Source organism: Phalacrocorax aristotelis, chromosome 10 (genome assembly GCF_949628215.1).
Source record: "Phalacrocorax aristotelis chromosome 10, bGulAri2.1, whole genome shotgun sequence".
Classification (NCBI taxonomy): domain Eukaryota; kingdom Metazoa; phylum Chordata; class Aves; order Suliformes; family Phalacrocoracidae; genus Phalacrocorax; species Phalacrocorax aristotelis.
In genome coordinates, this window is record NC_134285.1 from 26,884,148 (window position 1) to 26,905,499 (window position 21,352).

The 21,352-nt window shown below is 42.5% G+C and overlaps 1 protein-coding gene across 1 annotated transcript; it reads right to left on the bottom strand.

Moving 5' to 3' along the window:
• Window positions 1-1,090: 1,090 nt before the first annotated feature.
• On the bottom strand, window positions 1,091-18,138 carry GSG1L (GSG1 like). Its single transcript, XM_075106212.1, is given in 6 exon segments — window positions 1,091-1,149; window positions 1,152-1,199; window positions 1,763-1,830; window positions 8,790-8,957; window positions 13,711-13,822; window positions 17,990-18,138. Coding segments are annotated over 6 exon segments (567 nt in total). The 5' UTR covers window positions 18,102-18,138.
• Window positions 18,139-21,352: the final 3,214 nt, after the last annotated feature.

Consider the following 21,352-nt stretch of genomic DNA (forward strand, 5'->3'; position numbering starts at 1 on the left):
TGCCCTCTTCTTTCATACAGGCAGGCCCCTGGATAACCAAAGTGCCAGTATAACATTTGTGGCTTCTCTGACTTTAGCAAAGCACTTCTCATGTTGTTCTCTTGCTGTTAACAATTCTCTGCTGGCCATGAGACCATTGCATTGGTAACGCGACACAGAGAGCAGAGTGTATGAAGCTAGAAACAACGTTAAGGAGAATCCTCTGATCAGGTACAGGCCAGTTATGGCTTGATGGGACTTGTTCCAGGAAAGACACTTTCATCTGCAGGTTGTGAGGCTTTGTGCCATCCTGAGCGGCAGTAACTAATGTTTTTTCCTCCCTAATAAGCATGAATAATGAAGCTTGTGAAGCTTAAGTTGGATTCATAAGTGAACTGTGAACCGAGCGCAGCACTTCACTCATATCACTTTATTAATATTGATCTGACTTCATTACAGTAGGTAACTGATGTGAAGCTGAAACTGAAGTAATATTGAAGAATGGCCGCCATTTTTTAACCTAATACCAGAATTCTTGTTTGCAGTTTGCTTTTACAGTGCTGTCAGCACACCTATGGAGGTAAGCTATGTATCCTCTAAACTGAAGTACTGGGGCAGGGCTGGGTGTAGGACCAATAGAGCCTTCCTTGGAAGAACTAATATCAAGTATTGTTATTTGTTCTTTGAAACAAAGACCTTTGGACAGTCTTCATTATGAAATAAGCAAATTTGAGTAGTAGCTTGGCAGGTAGGGAATTTTCTTGGGAAATATGAGCCAGATCAATTTTGTAGTAAGAGACATTTTCAGGCCTGTGAAAAAGAAGGATGTGGATCTGCCTGTGGAAAGGTCCATAACTGACATGACATTTTCAAGAAGCAGGAGTTACCAAATGAGCTGATGACAAACCAAGCTGGAGAGCAGTGCTAGCACTATCATGCCTGTGGGGACACTACCTGCAGTGACATGGGACTGGAGAGCTGTTCCAGCAGGTCTGATGAGGGATCAGGACCCTCAATTATTAGGTATAGACACCAGATTTCCATGGGTATGTGGCTGATATGTGTAGCTCAGCAAGGCAGAGGCAGCAAAATGGTGTATGGTTTCCAAATTTTAATAGCACAGAGTCAGCAAGTCACTTTCCCCAGTCTCACTTCTACTGAACGAAGAACACTTGCTTTCTTTGCAAGGAAATAGATGTGTGAAACTGCACACATCTTTCCTGGAGAGTAAAGGAAAAGTATAGTATTGAGAGCAGGGCAGGAGCCATGCTCTGATATTGCTCCGTACATTGAGCCACTGATTCCCATAGCTTAAAGTAAGAATTTTTGCAAACGCTGAATAAAAGCATAGCAATTTTCTGAGTAAGTGCAAGAAATGGCATTAATTATACTAATGTTATTGTCTACCAAAGCTGCTTTCAATCATTTTGATATTCAATAGCATGCATCTTCATGAATTGGTGATGAATATAGATGAAAAAAGGTAGTGATAATGAAAGTTATACAGGTGTAAATTAGAGCATATTTTTAAACTACTATGAAGTCACAGCTTCTTGAGATAACATAAAATTATAGGATATGTGCACATCCTAAATTGAATCCTGGAGAATTTTGTACTGCTCATATGCTGGTTGATTATCTTCTAGGCTACGCTGCCTGAGAAAGTTACAAAACTCTATTTCCATAGCTTCCTACTCCAAACCTTATTCTTAACCCCAAGGATCCAGCATGGGGATGGTACAAGCCATTGTGTATCGGACATATTTGAGCCATGGTCACTTACTATTAGGGGAGCAGCTATGGAGGCACTGTAACCTCAGATCCCCAGCCTCAGCCCTCTCCTCCTCAGTCCTGGAAAAGAGAATATAGAAGTAGCACCTTTAACAGAAACAAAGGCTGCTCCCAAATGTACAGAAATGGAAGGGTCAAAATCAGTAAGACTGTAACATACCTGGGCTCCTCCATCTATAGCCAGCCAGGCCCATTATGGAGATTGTAAAGGTCTCAGGAAGGACTCGGTTCCATTGGCTTTGCCCCTCTTGGGGGAAAGCTCATGTAAGGAGGCCATGGGGAATAGAAATGAGGGGCTCAGGGCTGCATCTCTCCCACTCTTTCACTCTTCAGGATTAATTTAAGCGTTGGGGACCAACAGCATTGTACGGTACGTGTGTGTTGGAAGTGGGTATGTTGCAACTGCTACACCATTTAAGTGCCAGTCTGTGTAATTTTTCAGAAGGAACAGCTCTGCAGATAAACCTTCCTGTGTTGCAGAATAAAGTACAGAATAAATCCAAGGCAGAATGTTACACTCATCCCTGTGTGCTAATGAAAGGTGAACAGTCAGATTGGAAATTCCTACTGATGTGCATATGCAAGATACTGACTCTAAATGGGAGGTACGGTAGGTCTGTAGCTTAAAACCTGTTCAGATATCTAGATGACCAAGGAGGAAGTCAGAGCAAAAGGTTGGCATGTCTTTGGAAAGCATTGATATGATTTGCACAACATCTTGTATGAGTACAATGGAGTTAGAGAAAGCTAGGTGTGAGTACAATATATTAGAGAGATGTACAAAAAAGGAAAAAAACAGTGTATGTGAATGATAATTTGAAAAGTTCTGATTCTCGTAGTGCTGGGAATAGTCCTGATTTATTACCTCTGCAATAGCTTTGGTCCTGCTGCCTGTTTCTAACTGCTCCTAGCACTTCAAAACTACATTTTCTGTCCCTGCAGAGACATTTTGTCTGCACTGGTATCAATGGAAGTTTAAACTCAGTTCCCTCTAGAATTTCATCAGTAGCATTTGCCTGATGTTGGGTTGGTTTTGCAGATCAGAGTAAGGGCTCAGTCAGCAATAAAAATGTTGTGAAATCAGCTGCAATGCCACAATGGGTGTTGATGGACAGCTGCAAGTTGGCAAATACTGTGCTACAGATGAGCGAACTGTGGAAGGCTGGATCTTCCAGATTTACTTGCTAAATTTGTATGTTGATTTATGAGCACCAAATGAGGGACCAAAAGGCTGGATATCAGACAGGAGAGAGGGCTATGCTGATCTCTAGGAACCCCCTTCCCACCAGTGCCAGGGTAAGCTAACCTCCTTACCCCTGTCTGCAGCAGCTTCAGTTCCACTGGGGCTCGAGAGCCCTGGCCTCATGCAGCCTGACCAGGCATGAATGCATTTCCAAAAGCTGCTGCTCTTTCTCCTTTTATCAATAATAAAAGCAGGCAATGGGTAATTAAAGTTTTCTCATATCACTTCACTGACTTTTTATTCCTTGCTCAAGGCAGTGACTACTTCTCCATGAGAGCTCACCTGGATTTGATTTCCACCCTTTCAGGCCCCCTATCCCTGACCCCAGGCTTGAATCCTCACATAGTCTCACCCCAAACCTCTACATTCCCTTGCCCCAGACCTTCCTCCCCATAGCTACAACAGTCCTTGTTCCAGCAGCTGCGACTATTGCCCCAGGGTCTCCATCCAGCTTACCAAAGAAGCAGAGAGGAAAGTTTTCATTCTTTACCTGAAAGCAAAGTCCACCAGGGTTCTGGGAGCAAGGAAAGGTGGCAGGGAGTGGCTGAAAGGGGACTTTTTAATATATGAAAAAAGGAAGGCAGAAACTGGGGACAATCTTGGGAAAGACATTCAGTGTGAATAAGCTAGGTGCACTGTCCCTTGCCTGACTGGATGTGACGATAGTGTCAGTGTAGCCAGTTGGTCTAAATGAGTGCAATTCTTGTGAATGTGTCCTAATTATTACACAGCCATATGGGCAAAGCTGCTAAAACTGCTATACTTGCTACTGATTTCTATCTTGCCTTCCTCTCACTGCCTTTTTACAACACCCAAACTAGGTGCATTAGCTGTTACACTAAGAAAGCTGAAGATTTGATAGTCTGGGTGCACTGAAGTTAGTGCTGCAATGGAAGAATTACCTCAGTCCCCTGCCTGTGGCCTTATTTTCTCACGGCCTTACAGATACACTTTTGCAGGGTAGGGAGGAAAGTGTGGGATGTCATGGCATGACTCCACTGTGGAGCAGCTACAGGTCTGTGGCAGCAACCAGTGGAAAGGGACAGCGGTCCTGGAACCACTGTGTGCTGCAGGGCATTACAGAAGTCAAATAGCTGGGCAGTGGCAGAGGAGAAGGTCCTTCAGCTGACTGTCACATATAGCTTATCCGACTATATAGGTGGAATAAATAATCCCTGTCCCTTTGACTTATCTGGAAGGATCCTCAGAGCAAAGGAAGCAGAAAAGTATGTGGAAGGTTCCGCCTCTCCTAGCTTGTGAACTGTAAACAATGGACCATGCTTAAAAACATATGGGGCAAGAGTACTCCTGTGACACAGTGCAGAAAGAGAAATTGAGAGGGAAGGAAGAGCGATACCTGTTATGAACTGGCATGCAATAACATAAAAAATTGAAAAAGATGAGCAAAAGTTATAGACAAATATTCAGTTAAAAGGAAAAACAAAGAAAAAGGGAGAACAAATAATAGGACAGAGACTAAAAGCTGACATGTTGCAGGTAATTCTACTGATAGTTTTATAGAACACTTAATATATGAATAATACCTCCAAGCCTGTATCATTTACTTGTTCTGCTTAGAGTTACTGTGAAGGCTATCATATAATTTATATCTCAAGGGCTATAATACCTTTTGATTTTATGGTGTGAACTACAGAGTCTATTTTGTCTGGACTTTTCAAAGTATCTCAGACCTGGGATGAAAATAATTGTTGAATATAACGCCACAAATCCTTGATTTTTCAGCAGCTGTTTAAATGTTTTCCCAGTGATAGAAACAGTAAGATGCTTAGCTGTTGAGAGACAAAGTCTGTGTCTTTGCGGTTGCAAGTAGTCAGAGAATTTGGCTGTCTCTATGTAAGCTGTCTCTGTTTGCAACTTGGTGTGCTTATGTGTGGACTTAGGGCTGGATAATTATATGCACTGTTTAAGGTGGAGTCAAACCAGGCTGTGGAACAGCATTTGGGGTGTACACATATATTCACGTGATTTTAAATGTCTTTCCTGTGTTCCTCACATAGGAAGAACTGTCTCACGGCTGAGGCAGTTCTTAGGGTGCAGAGACTGAAGATACCAAGCAGCAGTAATGCAGATTGTGTGAGGCTGGCATGCCTGGGGAGGGGATGGGGTGAGCTGATGGAGTAGGAGGGGGTCAGGACAGCAAGCCATGCATTGATGTGGCTCATCCCCTGCATCTCCTGCACTGGGGGTTGAACATGGCGCACACTTGTTGAACTGGGATCTCTCAAGGGAGCATTTCAGCTCTTGTATCTAACACATTTCTAGTAAACCTTCTGCTGTTTTATGCAGTTACATTAGATTAAAATTAAGTGAAATACAATAATATTATGTTTGACATAATATTGGAGAGCTACGAAGATGATCAGGGGACATAAGCATCTCTCTTATGAGGAAAGGCTGAGAGACCTGGGTTTGTTCAGCCTGGAGAAGAGAAGACTGAGGGGGGATTTTATCAATGCTTATAAATACCTGAAGGGTGGGTGTTAAGAAGATGGGGCCAGACCTTTTCAGTGGTGCCCAATGACAGGACAAGGGAAAATGGGCACAGGTTGGAACACAGGGAGTTCCACCTCAATATGAGAAAAAACTACTTTTACTGTGAGGGTGCCAGCGCAGTGGCACAGGCTGCCCAGGGAGGCTGTGGAGTCCCTTATCTGGAAATACTCAAACCCCACCTGGACACGTTCCTGTGCCCCCTGCTCTGGGTGTGCCTGCTCAAGCAGGGGGGTTGGGCGAGACGATCTCCAGAGGTCCCTTCCAACCCCTGCCATTCTGTGATTCTGTGACAAAGTACTTGCAAGATTAGCAGTATTTTACTGTCGCTATTTTTCATAAAGCAAATTTCTTCTCTGGCAGCAAGGGGCCTGTAGAAGAATATTCCAACAAAAAAACTTTTATCAGGCAAAATGGAGCTAATGCTTTTCTTCCCTGTCTCCCAGAAGATAAACTGCAGCTGTTGGAATAATGATAAACCTTTAACTTTCAGTAGAAATATATTGCTCTTAGAAAACTGCCTATTGCATGGAGTCTATTCAACACAGAGGCTAGGTGTGTGTGTACAGTGCATGCTGGATGTGTGCTGAGGCAAAGGAACATGCAAAGAGGATAGTGATACATTCAAAGTAGCTGGAAGGAAGAAAGGCTGGGGGTTTTTATTTATGAGATATGGAAACGAACATGGAGGTGTAGGAGTAGGAGGTAATGTGAAGTTTCCCTGGGTATATGCACAGGAAGGAAAGAAAAATTAAGTTGCTTTCTATTTGTGCAAAGGAAGATCAGAGCTAGGGGAAGTTTTGTGCTTGCTGGGACTGCTGGCACCGACAGCATGCAACAACACTTTGTGCTCATTGATGATCCTTGGACACCCTGCAGTCTCAGAGTATTCCCAGGTCACAGTAGTTGAAGCTGATCATTAATATGCCAGCTTAAAAAAAATGGATGTAATACTGCATGGCTTTAAATCTCTGGAATGATCCCATGGTAACACTGTCTCTGGGCTTCTTATTATGTATTCAGATACAACAACTAAAATAATGTGATATAAAAAATGAACACATAATCATGAAGTTTGAGAACACCACATGCTTGAGCTATGTTTGCCAAGTGCGTGTGGAAGGGCTTGGAGGATGTGACCAACAAGTGAATTGTTCACACAAATTCAAAATGAGCAAGGAAGCTGGAAGGACAGAACGAGATATCCAGTCCAGTCATAAAAGAAGTGGTAGAGATAAAGCATTGTCTCTGTATACTGGTCAGGGTGGCTCTGACCAGTGTACAGAGCAGTCATAAGGAACAGGCTGTTCTGCATGCATGTTGCATAGTATGGAGCTTGTTTTGAATGATATATGTATAAAATAAGAGTTAAAAACTGGATGGCTTTGCACTGCTCACGGTGGGACTTGTCACTTCCTTTGGGCAGATGTGTGTTAAGTACCCTGCTAGTTGCGTAGGTAAGAAACCTTCCTTCCAAGAAAACTGAAAAAGCCTTGATGCCATTCTTTGGGGCCCTTTACCTGTTTATCTAGCGTGTTGGGCTGAAAGCCTTTGAGATTACAACTAGTCCAACATAGATTTTGATTGTAAAATGTTATGTGGTATTGATTTACATGGATGTAAATATGGTGGGGGGAGGGGGGGCACGCTGTGTGATATGGTGAGTGCAAAAGGAATCAAAATCAAACCACACAATACCTATGTGAGATAAAGACGGTTATTGTCCTCTCTGCCATTAATGTTTTTGCTATTTACTAGTCCAGAAAGGGCAGTAGCAGTACTATATTAAGTTTCCTTAGCATCTCCCACTGTTACTCAACATATTCTATTGCTTACACTTCTGCTGGTCTCTCATCTGCAATTCTCACTTCAAAAATACAGCTATTTTCCCTTGGCTGACTTTTCCCTCACTGAGTGTTGATTTCTCCTGAGGGACATGCTGACCACTTCCTCTTCACTGAGTTTGGAGTTTTTCTCTCACGCACAGAATTTTTTAAAATTCACTGTCATCTCTAAATGCAAAATTAGGAAAATCATGGTTGTTTGAATAATTTATCTCAACTTGAAAGTTGGCAGAGGAATAACTGTAAAAACAGAGACTATTAATTAAGGTTGGGTAACGAAATATAACAAAATAAAATAAAACAAGATAATAAGCACGGAGTTTCTCTAGTTCTTCCTGCTCAGGAGAGCTCCTCACTCTCGTCTCCTTACTGCTGAAATGTCTGATCATTTCAAATCTTCTGTCTCCACAGAGCTTCCTAACCACTCTTTTCCACCACTGAGAAACTGCCACATTGGTTAGAAGAACAAGAAAGAATCCTACTTCTGTTTTCTGTCACCAAAATATCTTTACATTACTTCCAACAATAGGCTTTCAGTGAGGATTGTCTGTACTTGTCAGCTCCTTATTTCATGAGGGTAGATCTATGGAGTCCATCACACCTTCCCTGCTGTGTGAGGTCAATATTTGTCTGGTCTTCACATTCTGCAGTTTTAAGCAAAGCCTTAACCTCCTCATGAAAGAATGAGGGCAGCAAGTATCGGGTGCAGCCACATGGGCCAGCTAAGAGTGCAAGGGGTCAGCAGTGCAGCAGGTGGGCAGTGTGGGGTGGCGAGCAGAGTGAAGGAGCATCTCTGGGCCTTCAGTGCTCAGACGGGACTTAGCGTCCATCTAAGACCCTGGTAGCAGTGTGGGTGGCACTGTGTGGATGTTTCTGCAATGTAATATGATGTATGCACTCTATTTGTGTGGAGGAGCTTAGGAGGATGGGTTTTGTGGAGGAGCCTACGATCAGTTGTAGGCATGTGGCTATAGAAGATGGCAACTCCAAAGTGGCATAGTGGTGGCTGGAAAATGCCTCAGCAGCCGTTAGGGTTACTGGGAGGTGCCTATTATGTGTGCTGACAAAGGATTGCTGTAACATTTGTTATAACCCCACGATTTTACCTTTCCAGAGAGGGAAAATCGGCTTGCATTGGCAGAATAGCTTCTTATGAATTCCTATGAATCAGATACATACTGTAAGGACTTGTTAGTCTTGTGTTTTAATGAGTATATAAGAAAAGGCAGGCACTGGGACATCACAAAATTTAAGAAAAAAACAACTCAAGGAGGATTATTCTTTGTTTTTGTCTTTAACACGCACCTCCAAGTATCTCAGATAGTTCACCCACACATGCTGGAATGGGTGAGAGTCTGGTTTTTCTGAGACTAGCAGAGTCCATGGAAACCTCCACTGATTAAGCGACTGACTGCACTGACCTTTCTCTGAAGTACTTGATGGCTTCCTGGTCTAGGAAGTTCTGCTCTTCTCGAAAGCCCTGCTCAAAGATTTTGCGCTTGTGTCTGAACTCAATGACAGTCTTAGTGTAAGAGTTCAAGGTAGTAACGGAGGCCGCCATGCAGCAGGTGAAAGAGCCCCATGCCAGACTGTGGAGAGAGAAACCAGCAGACAGAGCTGGGTTAAGACAGCAGCTCATGTTATAATTCTGACGCCAAGAGACATATACACACAGGATGCAACTAGGCAGGTAAGTCAGTAGTGACAAACCCTTTCTCCTCATCTTACCTCAAATGACCTGTGGCACGTGCTCAGGCATGCAGGCAGGATGCTGGGGTAGGGGCTGGGCACAACTTTCATCCCATGAAGAACCGTATGGCACAGTGCTACCATGAACACTTGATGCACTCTGATGGAAAGGTTGAACGCCTCTTGATTTCCCTTTGAAATGTTTCAGAGCCTTGCAGACAAGTGCTAAAATCTGTAGAGCTGTAATGAACTCCTGAAAGGAGTAGTGCCCAAAAAGCACGTCTTTTGGACCACTGGAAATTCTCCAGCATCCATTGGAGATTGACTCTGCAAAACCCTACTGCAGGGATGGTTTCTATTCTGTTTTTTATGCCTTCGTCAGACTACTGTATTTCCTTCTTTCCTGGTTCATGGACATTTCTAGCATTCCTGGCTTCTGTCTGGTCTCTGAAAGCTTGACCCAAATAGAAGACAGCACTTCCATTTTGTGGAGAGATCCAGTCTGAGGGCAGTGTCCCAAGTGTGCAGGCAGTGCTAGCCAATCTTAGCCAGTGGCAGGACACCACACCTGCAAGTACTGACCAGGAGCACGGGGAGACAGAGGGAGAAGAAAAGTGGGAGGAAAAAAGCAACTGCCCCAACGCCAGGCTGGAACAGCAACAAGTGTTGTCTTGGGTCTCCTGGCAGGGAGAGTTCAGCTGGGAGCTGCTCTGCTTCCTGCTCGTGGTCTGGCCTTCTGCCCTCCCTGCACACCTCTCCTCCAGCCTTTACCTTCCTGATCTCAAGTTCAGATACAGCTGAGGTGAACGCATGGCCCCAAAGAGTTTAGATGCTTTTTGAGCATGAAATGGGGCTACAAAAAGCACTGAATTCCTCCTTTTGTATGCAGAGCATTCAGGCTCCCCTTCACATTCAGCCCATCAGCTCCAGCTACATATAGTTCACAGTGGTTTCCTAACTAACTTGGATTAACTTAATCATCTGTGTCAGCTACACACTTTACCTGCTCTTTACTTTCACCTTTTCTATAACCAAATTGAACATTGATATAAATTATGCAGAACAGAAAGAATACAGCCACAGTAGCATTATCTTATAAATAGGCATTACCAACAGAGCCCTCAGCATGAGCTCTTTTCCCATTCTGCAAAGTATCTGCAGACAAGGAAACAGTTTCTCTTCTCAAATTAGACAAAACCTCAAAAAGAACACATATTCATGAACTGAAAAATATGGGGAAAAAATGGTTCAAGTAAACAGAAATGGCTCATTTCCATGATTTCAAAATTCAGTGCATAACAAGTCCTTCAGGGGCTCCCATGGCAATGAAGTGTGTGGAGGCAGCCCTTTCCTAGTCATTTTTGAACCTGTTTGCCAGATGCAATCAAATGAGAAGGAAGTGTAGTGAAGCCTGGGGTGATGAGGTTCCCTTAGGTTTCCCATGGTTGGATGGAGAAGTGGAAAAGAAACTTGTGCTATGTGTGAGTGTCCAGGCATAGGGAAGCCTGGCAAGTATCTTCCTCCTACATGGAGTGTGTGGAAAAGCTCCAACAGCTCCAAATATTTCCATCTGGGCTCCTAAATAATATCAAGGAAGAAGCCAGCTGAAACCACATGCTTCACTGTGCCTGGGGAACGACATAAGGAGAAAAATTTAACTTGAAAGTTTCTGATAATTTCTAATCATTAACTCAGAAATGCTGAAAGGTTCAGAGAAGGAAATACAGAATGAAGACTCTCAATGGGACCTGGTGTTTGGTAAATCGTAATAATGACACAATTATGATTTATATGTTTTAGTTTTTATGGACCTTCATTAAATGTTATTTATTTTTAAGTGTAAAGAGTGGTTCTCCTAGCTTTAAGAGTTATATCCTATCTTAGGTGAAGACCTCTTTAACAGCAGTGCCCCTCTGTGTCAACTGTGCCCCAGATGTGGTGAGGCTGTACCTATAGTGCCTCTGGTAGCTGAGCTCAGGGCTGTGCTTGCAAGTTCCTATGTGACTCAAACAGCTCAGGGTTTTGTATTTGTTTTCTTTCTAGAGGGGCCAAGCTTGAGCTTCCGCTTATCCTCAGAGCCACTGAGGTCTGTGCCAGAGCACAGACCAACCTCCAGGCTTTGCTGATGGCTTGGGAATGGGGTAAGATAACAGGGGCCAAGCAGTGCGTTTTCAACCCTGGGACATCTGAGCAGATCACAAGCAGCCCTTCCTCGTTTTGACAGGAGGTATTTTTACAGAGGTATTTATTCCCCTTTCAATAGAGGGGAAATAGAGTCACAGAGAAAAATAATTTTCTCATTAGTATTTGGGAAATGAACAGCAGTCTAGATCTCCACTCATGATCTTTGGCTCTTGGCCACGGGGAGGCTGTTCCCTGGCCCCACTTTTCAGTGGTGTTACTATTCTCTGTGCTCTGACAGGTTGTCTAGTAGGATGATGCAGTGGTACTTTTCACAGAAGACTGTAAATAATGCTGATGTTTGCACTACTGGTTCAGGGGTATTTAAAGCTCATGCTTCAGGCCATCACCTGAGCTTAGATGGAGCAGAAAGACATTCCTACATGTGCAGAGTTTCCAAACTCCACCAGGCTGGGTGGGCATTTGTTTTTAACCCTTCTTAAAGAAGGTGTTCAAGTCTGGGTGATGCCAGGGGAGGTTGTATCTGTCTAGTCCATACAGCAGTGGTGGTTCAGTGTTATCTGGAAGGAAGAAGCCTTGGTTTTGCTGCGTTTGACATTCAGACTTTCCTTTGCTGGGTCTGCTACCAGTCACTGGCATGGCATGAAGAACCCCATCACCTTCCTCAGGCTGCTGAGCACCACTGCAGGCTAAAAATGCTGCTGCTGTTCACATCTGTTGCAGAAGAGCTGTGACTGAGCTGATGCTTGCGCCTTGCCCAGTGTGCTGCATAGGCAAGTATGTTGCCTTGGAAGGTATTACGGGAGGGAGAGAGATTATCAAATCTGAGAAGGTGCTTTGTGAGAGCAATAGCTTCAGTGGAGCTCAGCTTTAACTAGGGTGAGCCAACAGTCACTGCACAGAGTAAAGCTGAGGTCCCACTTCGGGAATATGGGAAGAGCTGAGGTTGCTCCCACATATTTGCCTGCTTGTGGGTATCTCCAGCGTCTTCCACAGTGGGGCCTAACCCAGGGTCAGTCCTGGTCTTTAAGCCAAAGCCTGCTGTGCCCTGGCTTTGGCTGCCTGGGGAGAGCTGCAGGCAGGGGGTGCAACGTCTGGGACAAAGCTGTATTTAGACAGCAAACAACACTGTGAGCTGCCATTGCAGGATAGGGTGCTGGGCTCACAGCTCCCTCGGAGCTTGGGTCAGACCAGTGGGACCTGGGAGGGCTTGCAATGCCCTGCGGGACCCGCGAGCCTCTGATGCCTGTTCTGAGACATGAGACTTCTTGTCTTGCACAAGGTGAATGAGAACAATCTAATGAGTGCTTTATCATGCTAGACATTTAAGAACATTCTGAATTTTGAGTATTGCAGTAAATTATAAAACAGACTACTGAGTACAAATTAACAGATAATATGCCTTATTGTTTAAATATATTAATAATTATACCATTATCATAATATAATTGTTATAAATACTTGTATAAATATTATATATATATGGATGCAGTATATTTATACTGCATATTTATATTTATAAGTTCATCATTCTCGGCAATAAATATTCATTATCGATACACAAAATAAGCTGTATTTTATATAATGTGATTTATATCTTGTAACATGTTACTATAATGTTAGTAACTACTCCCATGAAACACAGTATAGTGAGGGGGGATGGAAAGACGAATAATTCCCTGCAGCGCTGTGCATAAGTATTTGTATTTATTTATTGGTGTTGGCAAAGGTGGTTGTCTCTGCTTTGAGATGAAATTAAATTAATACTCTATATTTAGAAATGAGAAAAGAAAGTATTTTCCCTAGCCATCCAAAGAGGCTGATGCCTCTAGAGGGATATGAATGTTGTTTGCAGGTATTTCTATTCTCCACAGTCTCCCAGTCTTGTTAAGTTTCTTATAAACTTACAAGCAATATAATGCAGTTGATGTATCTTGGCCAAATTATTTTTATGTGATTTTTTGAAGATAAATGAGAAAGGTAAAAAAAAAAAAAAAATCCGTCTCCAAAGTGTTGTACTTGTTTTCCCAAGCCTTCTCCCCATGATCCACAGCGAAGTATCATGGTGTCAGGAGCAGCATGCCTTCCTCTGCGGTTGTGTTCAAAGTTGCACTCTAAGGTTCAACTGAGACATTCATTAAAAACAAAAACAAACACCACCACCCCTCAAAAAAAAAGAAAAAAGGCGAAAAGTCTCTGAAATGCCATGGCAATTATGTACCTAAATTGAACTTTAATGAGAGTGCTCAATCTGTGTTGGTAATTGTGGCTGCTGTTTATTTACAAATGCTGTGTACCTGCTGGTATGCACAGCTGCTGCTGCACAGTCACTGATAGCTGTCCTCTAACACCTCAACAATTGTGTGGCCATGGTGGTTTTTTCCTCCTAGCATTTTGGCAGCTGGACATTCACATGCGTGTTCTGGAAATTTGAGATGATATGTACAGTCTTCCAACAGACTGATGGAACAACTCAAAAATGAAAAGATATTAACTGGTGGTAACACTTACCAGAAGGACCATCCATAATCCCATGAATGCGGTCGCCAGTCCTCTGGCCCAAGGCTGACTGTCACTTGGAAAACTTGAGTATACATCATGTGTGCCACCATCCCCAAAAGACCTGAGAAGCAGGGATTATATTAGGAATTTTTGTGGTAATGTTTTTTTATAATTCTTGAGATAGCTAGTGCTGGAAGTGCTTTGAAAGCTCCAAAAAAGTCTTTGTTGTACTTTTATAACTCCTGTTGTACTGTGGAGGAGGGAGCTGCATGGGCAGAGGAAAGGTGTGACTGAGAGCTCATTATTTTACATCATACTGAATTCTCAATTAAGAGGAGAGTTAAAGAAAGAAAATTGTTGATGAAAATGTTGCACAATTAGCATCACCACCAGTCTTGTTGCAGCAAAACAGGGGTATGCCACCCACAATTTATCTCACTTAGCCCATCACAGACAGGCCTCAGGTAAGAGAATAAGGAGAGAGGCTTCTGTAGGCAATGCGAGATTGGATGTGTTAACACCAAACAATGATATTTTATCTGAACGGTTGCTAAGATTTATAAATCTGAACACTTACAAAACACTTGGAAGTTACACAAGGGAGTTAAGTGAACTCAATATTCCTGATGTTGTGTGGTGAGAAGACACCATAGGAATGCTTTTGAAGATTCAATGTTGATGGTGCTTGCTTTTGTGACACCGTTATATTTTGCTGAGATAACTACAACTGGGTGAAGTATACACAGTGTATTAGATACTCGACTCACTGTGATGCTAAAGAACAGGGTTGCAGTTAGATCACTGAGTTTGCTTGCCACTTAGCTGGCCAGCCTGTATTTTTACATTTAGACATCTCTCTGAGGAAAATCAAAACCCACTTTTCAAGAAGTGGTGGCCAGTAACAGCTCTGATGCTTGGAGAATTTTCTAGCCGCAATAATTTGGGATGTGCCTGCTTTAGTACCTAGGCAGTGCAGAACAATGTTCCCAGATGAGCTCACAAAAAGCATGGGTTCAGGCAGGTAAACTGTGGGGCAGGATCCTAATTTCCCAAATACACATTGGACCAAGAGATGCCAACAGCCCCTTGTGCTGCAAGGACAGTTCCAGACACTTTGAAATACTCATGTTCTGCCATGTACAATGCAGTCCCATGTGTTACACTTTGCTCCTTAACCAAAGTTGCCATTTACTGTTACCTCTGACCATGTACTTTTTTCCACAGTTGCTCATCCTCCATACGGAAGATCCTGATTTTCCCTCCCCAGACCCAAATTTTGACTCTTCTTCCCTGCTTACTTTCAGAGTCTAAAGCACTTCATTAGTCTCACCAGACACGTGAATGATTCAGGGCAATTCTGGGGGAGGGAAGTCAGGGAATGTCACGTTTGTGTTGTGGGTATGTTAAGCAGGACCTTCAGCAAGACAAATGTTATGTTCTATACAAACAACTGCAAAGGCTGAAAGAAGATATTTTATTACAAGAAGCTCCGTTTCTTTGCTCAGCTGCTTCATGTTGGGGTGACACACTGGAGAGTTAGGAGGTGGAAAGAACAATTCACATTGGAAGAAATGATATTTTGTCAGGGTGGGTGGGCTAATGGGAGCAGAGCAAACTGGTACACACCTTGCTTGTTTCGGGCTATATTTAATTTTGAGAATTCACTGGGAGCTTTTTGTACTTTTTAAATCAGTGGATTTCTCTCCAGCTGACAGTTATGGCATTGATCTTAAAGTTTGGGGTTTGCTGTTCCTATACCTACTGTCAGTAATTTTTCAACCTTAATAAAACATTACAGACTGCTCTGAGACATGTCATAGTCACTCAGAGCCATCAGGAGGTTTGGCACAGCCAGGACTAGCTTCAGCAAGGCAGATCTGCTCTGTTCTGTCATGCAAAACCTTAATGGGGTTTCAGCAACTTTCAGACCTGTTGCTGTGTGGGAGGCCAGGATGACAGTCCACTGATACAGGTGAGTAGGAGGTCATCAGCAAGTCCTACTGTAACACAGGGACCACAGTGAAAATGTGGCATTTGTTGCTTTATCTGCCTAATGGCGTGGAGGGCTGGGGGCAGACATGTACCTGGCTGTGCTGTCAGTGGCATTATGCAATGTATGAGCTACAGCAAAATGAGTCTTTCATTGTGCTGCTTTGTGCACTTTTGGTTTGGTTTGTTCCTGATGCCGTCCATAGATTTGGTCTGTTTTAGATATGCTTTGCCATGTTCTATGTGAGGATATCCTATGGTACTCTTTGTTGTACATTTAATGGCCATATTTTGGATAAAATTACCTGCCTGCAACATAAATTAACAAATGCTATATTTACAAGATCATCTTTTCCTCCAGCTGTCTGCTTAAGGATGGACAGAGAGGGCAAAATGCCTGCATGCCCACCTGCCTGGGGTCCAGGGCAACAGATGCTTGCAGGTGGAAAATCTGGATAATATTGTGGACCAGCCTGACTGGAGTGGATGGGAGTGTAGAAGCACTGACCATTTATAGTTGGTTTGAGATCATTAGCCTTGCAGGACCAGAGTTGTTTCTAGGTGTCAGTAGTGGAAGAGCTTAAAGAACTAAATTTGGAAAAGACAATATATTTTAAAGCATTTTCAAATACCTTTACTAAAAATATTATTTATGAACTATATCGCATTAGTTAAAATACTTTATTATAAGTATTACATGAGGGATGCATATAAGTGTTTTAATTTGTGAAAGGTTAAGAGGGGTACCAAAATCATGATGATGTGGGGTTTTTTTAATGACTCATAAGAGGCTAAGAAACAGCAAGAAGTGGCCACAGTGTTAGGATAATTTTTCCTAACCTTTAGATGTTGAGCTATGGGAATATGAAGATCCCATTGTACTTTTAGGAAGGAAGTGCAGCATGAATTTAATGAGCGGTGTGTTGCTCCAAGGCAAAGTCCTCTTCATTACCTAATTTCTATTAAGCTGTGTCATATGAAATATGCTAAGCTTAAATAAATATGCTTTTCTTCTTTCCTCTGATATCTCTGTCACAGAAAATAACAGCTAGCAGTGTTTTGGGGTTGGGTTTGGTTTTTTTTGTTGTGTGTTTTTTTTTTGTTTCTTCTTATTTTTCTATCCTTTTTCCCTGTATAATTTTGAACTTTATATTTGGAACATCATGGCAATGTACTTATAAAGAGGGAGGAACAAAATAAAAATAGAAAGATGTGTAGGAAAGAAAACTTCATGGTTCTTACAAAACTTTAATACTGCAGTTAATGGTAAAGGGAAAGAGAAACAACATGGAAATAATTGTTCAAATGCTGAAGAACTGCACATAGTTTGATTTTGAAAATTGAACTGAATTTTTTTTAAATCCAAATTATATCCAAAGCTGAAAATATGCTTTCGCAATTTTTACCAGATTTTTTTTTTGTCCTCTCAGCTCTACTTCAAACCTAAGTTTTATACCACTAACTGTATTTCACAGTTTGAAGCTATCCCTGAAGATACAAACTCCTTCACAGAGATGTACACTGCCTGTTATAATCCCTTTCAGCTTGAAATACAGCAGAATAAAACACACTTTCTGTCAGAGACGTCCATGTAGGAGTGCTCACAAAAGCCAGCTGTGGCTGGTTGCTTGTATAAATCCTGGGAGGTGGGGTTTTCAGCCAGCATAGAAGTGAAGGGGCACTTAATTACATGTTTAGATTTGATAACTTCTTTACAGAAGTGAATTCCTCGATTTCATTCACTGAAGGGTTCCAGGTACAGACTGCGCATGAAAATAGCCTGAAACAGTTGTTCTGAGAGATGTACATGTCACCAGATTACTTGTGGGGTTGCTCCGAAGTGAGATTACTAGAACCCTTTTCATTCTCAATTTTGCTAATGAACAAGATGGGCTTCCTTCTTTGGTTTGAAGCCTCAAGCCTTCATCTACTGTTATGATTAACATGGAAAAAAGAATTTTCAACGCTATATGTTTTTCATTTTCTATTGGATTATCAGTGTGATGGTGCTGAAAATGGAGGCTCAGGCTATGGCGACGGTAATGGCTGTGCTGGCTGGGGGGAGACTATTTACTGCAATGCCATTATGAAATCAGGACTGTGTGTTTTCACTTCCCCCTGGCAAGAGGCAAATTTATCATGTGGTCCTTGTTCCAAAGGAACAAAAAATTGTAGTGAAAAATGTGGTAGCAAAATGGGGATAAAAGAGTCTTGTAGCCCCCAGTTTTTATTCTTTCAAAGTTTTAGATTTTTGTTTTGTCGTGGCTCCTTGGACAAAAGGGAAAGGGAAGGTTCATACCTGAAAGCACAGTGAAGACAGCAGCAAAGGCATTTAACTTGAGCCCATCTATCACACTGCTTGAATGAAAGAGCTCGAGGCACATAAGGCTGAATCCAACGACTAACAGCATGATGTATAACACCTCAGATACTACTGATAACCACAGGACACCTGCAATGCACAAGACCAGTGACCAGTCACTTACTTGGTAAATACTTTAAAAATGTTAACTTTGGTAAAAAATAATTAGGAAATTAGGAATATTTAGGAATAATTGTGTATTCAGAAGTTTAAATTTAAGTTTAAATTTAGGAAACCACCACCCACACTGAAAAATACAAAAAGTAGTGAATGAAGATGTGAAGAATGGCAGTGTGGTAAAGATATTGCAGAAAGGACAGGCTGTTTCCTAAGATCTCAGCTTGGCTGAAGAACCTCTTTGGGTATATCTAGAACATCTCGGCTCCTCTGACCCAAATCATAGAACACAGAATCCATTTTCTCTCCCTGTGTCATGGTTTAGATGATCAGAATCTAGCACACGCGGCGGTGATGGGACATAATACCTTACAGTATATGGGCTGCTGGGAGGTGAACAGGCTTGAATACCTCTTTTGACAAGGCTGTTCAAAGAAAATGTTTTCAGTCCAGGTTTCAAAATGCTTATCATAGAATAGTGTTGGGCCTGTTATTAGAAACTAGTGTCCTGCAGAATGACTGCTCTGACCGGGGCTCTTTGGATCCACTGCACAGGTCTCTGCTGCTGGGACTAATATCAAAACTGCCAGAATACCGGTGCAGTGGAGCCAGTTATTTATGACATACTTGGTTGAAGAGCTGCAGATACAAAATTTGGTCTGCCTTCTGTTTTCTCAGCCCCCAGGTGCAATCCCTCAGGTGAAGGGCAGAGCTGATTTGCCCCATTTGATCCTCACATTCTGCAGGACTTTGGGGTTGTGCACAGGTAATTGGGTCTGGCAGCATTCATCTGCTGTAGATGTTATGTTCGGAAATTTCAGCACAAAGCCTCTAGCAGGATCTGCTGAGTTTTTTAAAGTCTCCAAGCCATGGGGTAAATTTGAGAGGATGGTAACAGATGATAATATTGAGTCCCTGCCAGATTTTCAATCGCTGTTTCAACATGAGAATCTGCTATAATTCCTCAGTACATTTGCTAACATGATTGCTAGAGAATTCACCTGGAAACAATAAGCAGTGATGGAAAATTTCAGCTTAAGCAGTTGAAATGTGGAAAGTCAAGCATCTGAAGACAATGGCTTATATTAGAAAATGTTAGCTGTAACCATAGAGACTGCTACAGGCTTCACTTGTATTAATACATTCTCTCCTCACTGTAAGAACATATGTGTGATAATGCCTATAGTTGAGCTTATCAAAACAGATATGCAGTCCCACTTTTACCAAATATTTGAGTGTCCTCTTAGTGACCAGGATGATCCCAGCTCACATTTTGTTTAGGAACTTGTCTTCATAATTACATCTAATTAATATGTGCTATTCGTTGTTACCACCGTATCTGACCTTTTGAGTTTTTAAATTATACTACAGAGATAGTAATAAATAAATCTTTTAATTTCTCACCTTGGCTGTACGTGTAATACTGCATCTATCAACAGCAAACAGCTCTTTATCTCACTCCTATTACTCAACTTGGTAGCAGAGAAGCTGGCACACTTTTCGAAAAAGAAATATGAGGGAGAGACAGCAAGGGTGGTGTTCTGCAATAGAGCAGGATTAAGGAGGGTTTTTGCCTGATTTTCTCACAAACAGAAGTTTCTATGACAAAAGAACAATGAAATTGTTCGAGCTGGAAATAATTAGATTATGTAAACCTGACCTACAAACCGAGGCAGCAGAAAGTCCTAACTAATGAGTTCTAATTCATAAATGTCTCAGCCCAAACTTGAAAGAGTAATACACAATGTATCTGCCCAGATGTTTATTATCCTGTTTCAACTCTTGAAGATACTCACTGCTGGTATCTACCCACAAAGGGAGTGCTGTAGTAGTGACTGCAGTTCAAGGATGTGGTGTGGCTCTGTCTTCTACTTCCTTGGGTGAACAACGGGCTGAAGGGTCTGGCTCAAAGAGCTGCCATCAATGGGTAACATCAGACTGGTGGCCAGTCAGTAGTGGTGTTCCCCAGGGCTCAATTTTAGGGCCAGTGCACTTCAATATTTTCATCAATGACCTAGACACAGGAGTTGAGTTTATCCTGCTGGTGAAGTAGAAGGACACAGGAGAAAGGAACACCTTACTCTGTGGCTGGTGTCACAGGGAGTGCTTTGGCTTCTCTAACCGCAGAGCCCTCCTTGAGGAGCAAGGGCTGCTGAGATGAATGTGTTCCTCCTGGTCAAATGGGACAAGAGTGGTTTTGCCAACATGATCACCTTGCAAGGAGATCTTCAAACCTGATACTCTGGAGAAGGCTTGTCACAATTTGAAGAGCTGTAAGGGCATGGGAGACAGTGAGGAAGTGTCAGGGGCTGGAACACATGACATACCAGGTAAGGCAGAGCGAGCTTCACCTGCTCACCCTGTAGAAGAGAAGGCAAAGGTCTTGCTGTCTACAGCTACCAAATGGAAGGATATAGAGGGCAGAGCCAGACTCTTAGAGCTGAACAGGGGTAGGATAAGACAAAATTTGCAACATCAGAAACTCTAGACTGAGCTAAGGAAAAAGGTGGTCAAACAGTGGAAGAGGGGCCCAGTGAGAGTGTGGGATGTCTGTCCTTGGAGACATTCAAATTTCCACTGGACATGGCCCTGAGCTGCTGGATCTAATGGACATGCTTTCAGCAGGGACTTGGACTAACAGCTCCAGAGGCCCCTTCCACTCTAAATCATTCTATGTTTTTCCAGTTGCACAGTTGCTAGGTCTAATGTGCTGGGGAAGCAGCTGAAGGGAGGAAGTTAGGTGTGGTAGGGTTAACTAGAGTAGAAACAGAGTTGAACTATGGCTCTGATGAACAGCTCAATGAGAAATGAGTTTTGCTGTTCTGTGAAATCTTTTTACAATGAGACACAAAGACTGGGTGAGTTTCCCTTGTAAAGGAAACTCACCTTCCCTTAGCATGGAATGTATAGGCAATTCTTCCTTCTTTTTTGGGCCCTGTTCCTATCTGGAAAGGAACTCTATGTCTAACTCTCATGTCTTATATCATGATGTACACTGTATATCTGTTCTGTTCCTTTTTAAGATGCATTTAATGTGGGGGAAGGTAAGTCACACATGCAGTGTTTGCATAGTTCTGAGTATGTCCTGTCCTGCCTGCTTTGAATTTGATTATCATCTGAAATAATAACATCCAGAAAATGCAAGCTATATCTGGATTTTGCATCTTCCTGTGGCTGCCAGAA